The 7,750-nt window shown below is 40.1% G+C and overlaps 1 protein-coding gene across 1 annotated transcript; it reads right to left on the reverse strand.

Moving 5' to 3' along the window:
• Nucleotides 1-1,840: 1,840 nt before the first annotated feature.
• Nucleotides 1,841-7,462, reverse strand: RIT1 (Ras-like without CAAX 1). The gene is made up of 4 exons (XM_009319782.1): nt 7,311-7,462; nt 6,278-6,351; nt 5,613-5,804; nt 1,841-4,542 (listed from the first exon to the last, which is right to left on the reverse strand). Exons 1-4 carry the CDS (start codon nt 7,363-7,365, stop codon nt 4,312-4,314), a joined length of 552 nt encoding a protein of 183 aa, XP_009318057.1. The 5' UTR covers nt 7,366-7,462; the 3' UTR covers nt 1,841-4,311.
• Between the last annotated feature and the right edge of the window lie 288 nt (nt 7,463-7,750).

Below are 7,750 nucleotides of genomic sequence, written 5' to 3' on the forward strand. Positions count from 1 at the left end.
CAATCCGTAGTAAATAACACAAGCAGCAGCACAATCAATGACAACATAGCATTAGAGAAAGGTAGTTGTGTTTCAGACCTTTACTCAGGATATATCGAAGGATTTAGTAGGTAGGTGGTGAAATAGCTGGTGCCTGTATTTGGGTATTTTGTATCTTACCGGTGACTCTCAAGCAAAGTTGTCTCGGAGTAAGAAGGAATGTCGTCAACCCTGCAAGAGGATAAAAACCGAAAGGAGCATGAGCAAGGTGACACTGTGCACAGCAGACGAGTTACTGGGAAGCTCTAAGAGAACACTATAGAGTCAATGCTGCTCAATATATTCTTAAGTAGCCTGCAAAATGGAGCAAGCCGTGATGTGTCACGGCTTTCGAGGTATTAAAAGCTAGACAGACCTGAGGTATTTCCTAGTAGGCTTAGAAAGGAGCTATGCTGTTAAATGACTGGATGAGACTGCACACAGGATGGAAACCACACAAGAAGAAAGTAACACCACCAAAGCTATCACTGTTATATCACTTACTGCTATTTAGAAACTATCCTGAAGTCATTTGATGTTGCTAAAAACATCTTGCAGGTCTAGCAAGTTTTCATTAATTTCTAGTTTTTCAAAGTTTCTTGGATAGGAAGAAGTTTCTCAAGTGTGCTTTAAACTCACTCCTAACCATCAGCTAAGTGGTGACGGACAAAGATATCCTTTCTGTTAAGTGAAGGATAATAATGGAAGAACCACGACATCTGCATGCCACTTATGCGATTTACAGCTGTCAACTGGACATCATGACGAACAAAAATACGTAAGAGAGTTAACCTTCTAGGAATCTTGCATTTAGTCCAAAATTATAGTCCAAAAGGCTTTCTCACAAAAGCAGAAGCGGGCAACGTATCAGCCTATCAACCAGGGGAAGATTTATCTGCCGACTCATCTGTTTAGACAGCAAAGCAGATACAGTTGTAAACCCGACTGGGGACCTTATTGACACAACCACTAAAATTTAAGCATGTCCCTCCAGACTAGAAACACGCACACCCGAGTTACTGCCGCAAACAATGAGACGATTCTTACAAGACATGGTTACAAGAGATGGTAGTTGGGGAAGTTGCCTCCAAACGCCTAGTGAACGCACGAGTGACATTCACGCTGTGTGCAGGAGAAGCTGAAACATTCTGCGCCTCTACCACTAGATGAGATCCTCTCTGACCCAACACAAGTGACCACAGTAGCCTTTCGATAGTCATAAAGCGAGAGATGTATTGCAAATTTGGCTACAGTATAAACACCTTAAGGAAAGAAAAAACAACTGCACCAAAGCCCCAGAGGAGTCTAAACCCAGCCGCTTTCTACTAGTAGGAAATAATAAAATGCAAACCACCCATGCACAGAGAACCTCGGGCAGTGGCAAACGCAGAGGGACTACTTTGGCCGGTGCCCCAATACTCAAGTATCTGGGCAAAGATTTAGACCCTTACCTCATGCAGCTGCTGTTGCCCCACGCATACCTACAACTCGGAAAGTCAACACGCCTTAGGCAGAGCATACAAAGGTAACGTAATACAGTTGCAAAATGTCCAGATCATATTTAAATGATTTAGCACCAGACTTGCATCACAGAATTAAGTTTTGCCCCCACTTACACGTAACATACCAACTCCTTTTTTTCAAGCTAGATAAGCATTTTCCAAAATGATTTACAAACACACCACGAGCTTTCTTCCTTCAGCACTCTCAGGCTGAACGGCCTTCTACCCATCATGCTAGACACCACAGATTAAAACATCAAATGCAAATGTTTGTATTAAAAATTATATATTGTGTCAAATAAAACAATAATTCTGTGTACAAATTTATACATGACAAAAATAAAACTCTTTTTGAATAACACTGTGTAAAAAAAGTGCTTGCTGCTGTTCTGATGTAATAATTCTATAAGCAACAGGCTCACAAAAGGCATTAGTAAACACTTAAATTGCATTGAAGGAATCACGTAAGGCACAGACATCTGTTACTTAAAGGTGAAAATAGTCCCACACAGCTTTCAGTGCTGCTGACAGGTTACTTTCACATATTATCCAAAAACTTTGAATGTAGGAAGCCGACCAGTATTTTATGTTAACTTACTGTATCAAGGAAAAACACGGGGAAAACTCGTCATCACAATTAGGCCCCCGTTCAGCATTTCCAGAAGGCTGGTCTGACATAATTTTTATGATGACAGAATCAGCGACTGCTTTTAGAGCAACTTCTTAGCTGTTGCCCCCTCCTTCTCCTCAAGTTTTCTGCTAGATGGTTTTCCCAGGATTTTTATCTGAGTTTTAGACAGCATTTAATCCAACAATGAATGATTAGTAGGGCTTTCAGTCCTAAACCAGTAACTACTGAAAAGAGGCGCACAACTGCTCACACAGTTAACATAAAAGAGGTCTTAAATTCTAAACAGACTGGATTATTCTCAGCCTCTTTTTCAAACAACGTACGTGGGATTATTACCAGCGTAGCGTAACGCTGGAGCACTAGGAGTGAGAAACAGAAACCAATTTAAATGTTTAGCTCAGCCACAAACAAAATAAAGGTACCCCTCCTCCAGATTTCTCATTATAAGTTTTTTTAAATCTTACACAAAAATAATACTCTTAAAACCAACAGGCACAGAATTTCCAGTCGTATCTTAAGCAATGAGGAGTTAGAAAGAAAAAAAGCTTAAGTTTATATATTTGCTATCCTTGCTTCTTGTACTAATCCTTTTACACAAAAATTTTCAGTTTTGACTGCACTATCACATCCAGCACACTAAGACTGACATTACAGATCTGATTTTTGTTCAGTAAGATTAACGTAGTTACCGACACAGATGATAGAAGCTATACTACACTTAGTCTACTAAGCTCTTTCACTCTTAAACTGAAAGATTCTAGGCACTTAGTTCTCCGAGAAACTTGTTTTAACCATGTCTGAGTTACCTAACTATGATTTGTTCTATTATTAAAAAACAAAATCAAGAGGAACACCAGACATCCCTCTCTCTGCTGGATTTAAATTCTATAACCGATGTATATGTAAATCAGCTCTAAAGCAGAGAATCTCTCTACGTATGGAGAGTCTCCCTCGGAAGCACTCTCTTAACCACGTCATTCTTTACGAGTGCAAGAAAACCTGAACCTGCACTGCCTGGACCGCCCACACATGCAAGGTCAGGGATGTGAGTATCTGTCAGGACTGTCACTCTGTCCAGCTAATCGCTTCCTTCCACTGCACCGGCAATTCTACTTTTAAGACTGCATTGGAAGAATCTTACCAGTATAAGGAATATTAATTCTGGGCCCAGATACCTCAGTATCAGTCAGTTTCTCTACAAAGTAGTTATCATAGAATAACTTGAAATGACTATGTTAGAGACTTCTACTTAACAAAGATACTGGCTCCTTTAAGACAAGAACATAAAACTGACACGAATGTAAATAAATAAGCCAGCGCACCATTACAGCTGTGATTTTTAACACGCAAGTCAGAAAATTCAAAGCTGTGGTCTCTACAGCATCACTACATTACACATGCTATGGCAACACAGTAAATGCTATATACAGTAGGAAAATGCTACATATTCATGCACTGTTGCCAAGTTATAGCTGCCATAGGAACCATAATTTGCTTTTTCTGACTTGTTTAGAATCCCACCTACAACACCGCTGATTAACTGATAATTTAGATAAACTTGTACAAGTATTCCACATTACTTTTGCTGGAAAAAATCTGTTCAATGAGAACACAAGAACTCTAGCACAGCTCCATTCAGTGACATCTATACACAGCCAAGGCTGCTAGTCATGACATACACTTTGTAAACTATTTTTCAGCACGACCTCGACAAGCCGCCTCTCGTGATGTGGGTTACTGTTCCGGAGAGCGGCAAAATTTTCTTGTGCAAACTAGGAAAAAAATGAATTAAGTTAGGTTGGGTAGAACTTCAGCAATATTTTACACAATTCAGCTTCCAGTACGCAGTAACCGAAGACAAACATTCAAAAGTGCAGGGACATAAACCTATCAGCATTTGTAACCGACATACAAGCAACATTTGCTGGATCCAGTAAAAAAATGACAACAAACAAAAGTACAACTGTTACTGTGTCTTAAGTTAAATACCCAAAATTAAGGGAATATCATTCAAAAAAAAAAATTGGTAAAAGTTATGCATTCCCTCATAAAAGTCCCATCAGGTTTAAAACACGCCGTCAAAATGTTGTCACTAAACCGCTTTGGTTACAAATGGCTATTCACAGGTTTTGTTTTATTTTGCAGAGGCATTCTCCCTGTTCAAGTGACTGAATCCTTCTTCCTTCTAAACGGTGACTTCAGTCTTTTCCACACGCTGCTTTTCGGTTTTGATTTTTTTTCCATTGCCATTACTGCTTCTTTTTCTTTCCTGCGGATTTCTCGCACAAGAGCATGAAATACATCATCAATATAATAACGGTATGCAGCTGAAGTTTCAAAAAAAGGGCAGTTGAATTCTCGTGCTAAAGCAGAGCCTTCTTCTTTGGAGACCTGAAAAATAAAGTTCACACTTGCCAAGAAAGCCAAAACCAAAAAGTTTATTTCTTTACCATTTCTTGTTCTGCTTGCTCTATAACTGTGCATGGACCCTCCCAGTTCCAGAACAGCTAACTTCCACTGATCTCTAAATCCTTCTCTACAAACCTGTTTCTCTTTCACTCATCGTTTCTCTAGCAATGCAATCATCTGCAAGAGACCCTCTGGACACTCATGAAACAACAAAGTCCTTGAAAGAATATTCTTTTCTTGGAGCTTAATCTAGAAGTTGCCTAATGTGAGCAGTCCTCAGCCCTAACACAAGCATTTGTCAGTTTGGTAAGCTAAGGCTATTTCCTTCTCCTGCTCAAAATCTATTATATTTGTCAAACTACTTCCCAGAACCAAGCCAAACCTTTTGGGGAAAAACCAACCAACCAACCAACCAACCCCAGGCCACAGAAAAGCAACACCCACTCCTCATCCGATACGTTACATCTCTTGGCATGGTGTTCTACAATAGCTACCATAATTTTCCTGCTACAACGCGCACTGAAAATTCATCTAATTCCAGGTATACAAACAGCACCTCTGGAACTTGTTTTCCAAAGTACGTTTCCTTTGAGTGAAGCTCTGCTTCAAACCGTTTTCCCACAGACGGTAGTTACTGTTTTCTTAAGCTGAAAGTAATTTTGCTTTCTGCCCATTCTTACTCAAGTTCTCCATTATTACGCGTCCATTCTTAGCACACTTGCATCTGCAATTTGTACTAGTATCTGCAAGTGGTTTATGGAATGCTAAATCTCTATTAACAGTATCTCCTTTCAAGAATTAAAAAAAAAAAAAAAAAGGAAAAGCCCAAGAGCAGCTGAAACCCAAAGCATCAACTTGAAGACTTTAGTTCTGTGATTGCTATACGCATTTGGTTATTCAACACATCCTGGGTTAAACAAGTACTTCTCTAATGTTAAACTTACTATACAGTAAACATGCAAAAAAATTAAGAAAGGGAGTATAACCTCTTGTATTACTGCATTGTACAACAGAAATAGCTTGTAATTGTGGGCCTCTCTTGTGCCATTTACCTGCCGTAGCTGTGTCAGATCAGATTTATTTCCCACTAGGACCACGGGAGTGTCATCAGTGCGTCGAACTCGATAGATTAGCTGTTTGAACTCACGCACTTCATGGAAACTACGCCGGTCTGTGATTGAATAACAGATGATAAATCCCTCGCCAGCCCTCATGTACTGGTCTCTCATGGCTGTAAACTCTGCCTAGAAACAGACAATTACATTTCAATTGCACAGATACAATGACTTTCTAATTTCCTCAGAATGGGAAACACAATATGCATTCCAAAAACAGCTGCATAGGAACTCTGTAAACAAGCTGGTCATCTATCTTCTCATCCTGTTAGATACAGGACAAGCTATTATATATGTCTGGGATTAACACCAAGCTTCCCTCGCTATAGAAATCATACCAACATGTCATTTATCAGCGAATACATATTGCTTGTTGATCACGAACAGAGAAAGCAGTGCATGAAACCAGAGTTCCGTCTCAGCTGCCTAAATATAGATAGTATGATACAGATGCTATAAGCAACGTGATGCTTAGAAGTTAGAGAGCTCAAAAAAACATTTGGAAGAAAAGACAGGCATACTTTTACAGGATTTCTGTCTCTACACCTGACCGTTACAGACTTCTCAACATCCTCCCAACTCACTTATTATTACTCACTTACCTGTCCTGCCGTGTCCAAGATATCCAGATTGGCAGGTTCGTCATCAATGCGTATTCGTATTTTATAAGCATCCTCTGTGAATTCACGGCACATCGGAAAGCACAAGATTAGAATACAATTGCAATACTCATTCATCATCAATTCACAAAGAGAACATTACACTAGAAGAACCTAATCCGGTAATATTACTATACTAAATTAGTCTGATCTTTGTTTAACAACAAATTAAATTTTTAATTGTTCTGGTGTGATTTAATATCCTCCCAACCGTTTGCTAAAATCATGCTATTGTACATGCTATTTCTGATAGACATGCCACATCCTATAAATTCAATTTTGGACACCTTGGTGGAAAGCGCAGATTAAAGAGCATTATATTTTTCTCAAAGCCAGAAAATACCCGTGATTCAAGAGAATTGGCCACCACCAACTGCCATTTTCTTAAAAGTAAGAAAATAAATATTCTGTCCCTCTAAGTTAGCACTCCCACACTGCAACAGTCGCTTTCAACAAGAAGCTGGCTGTTTTTCCCACTTTTCCTTGGACAGTGTAACTGTTGGTTAAGGTTTCTCTTACGAGGTGCTGCAAAAATTATGCAACAGTATAGTAAGTTGTTAAGCACTTTCATATCTCCTAGTTTCTAAAAGACAGAGCACAATTTGGCCTGAAAAATTAATAGCAGAGAGCTGATTTACAGCATGGAGACTAGATTTTTTGAATAGACAATAATCACTTATCAGCAGTTTTTCATCCTTGTCTACCAACATACAAACAAATATATAGTGCATGGCCTAAAATACGTGATAGAAAACCCATTAAAGATCTAAAACTCAGGATATGCATCCCAGTCCTCACAGCAGCCTCAGAATTCTTAATATCTTTAAGTGAGTAATCTAAGGGACTTGATTCCTCCATTTACGGCCAAACTCACAGCCTTCTTTAAATTGAGTACTTTAAAGCAATGGACCCCACAACAGCTTAACCTGCTAGGAGAGGGAGTGAACAGCAAAGAGAAGAGAAAGATTTTTTTTACCAATTGTGGGATCATGATCCTCTGGAAACCGGTGACTGATGAACTGCATGGTCATGGCTGGAAACAAAAATCAGAGACACGATTGCACCAGGCTCGGTCAACCTCTGCCGCTTCAGCATTCAGTTCACAACACGCTTGAGCACGTTATTTCGCTAACAGCTAAAACGTAAAACCGTACTCGGTGCAAGACTCGAAGGAAAGATGGTAAAGGGAACAGGTTAAATAACTCAGAGACGCTGAGAACTACGCCCCTGTCCTCCACAAAGCACCCCGCTACGAGTTTCAGAAACAAAGCTGGACACAGCCAAAACGCGGAAGGCGATGACACACCGCGCTCCCGAGACACCGGGGGGGGCGGAACAGCGCCCAAAACCGGGCGGTTTTGCTCAAGACACGCGTCTTCTCGCGGCCGCCGAGCAGAGCCCTCCGGCGGTCCCGCC

The sequence above is a fragment of the Pygoscelis adeliae genome, unplaced genomic scaffold (assembly GCF_000699105.1).
Source record: "Pygoscelis adeliae isolate BGI_AS28 unplaced genomic scaffold, ASM69910v1 Scaffold181, whole genome shotgun sequence".
NCBI classification, from domain to species: Eukaryota; Metazoa; Chordata; class Aves; order Sphenisciformes; family Spheniscidae; genus Pygoscelis; species Pygoscelis adeliae.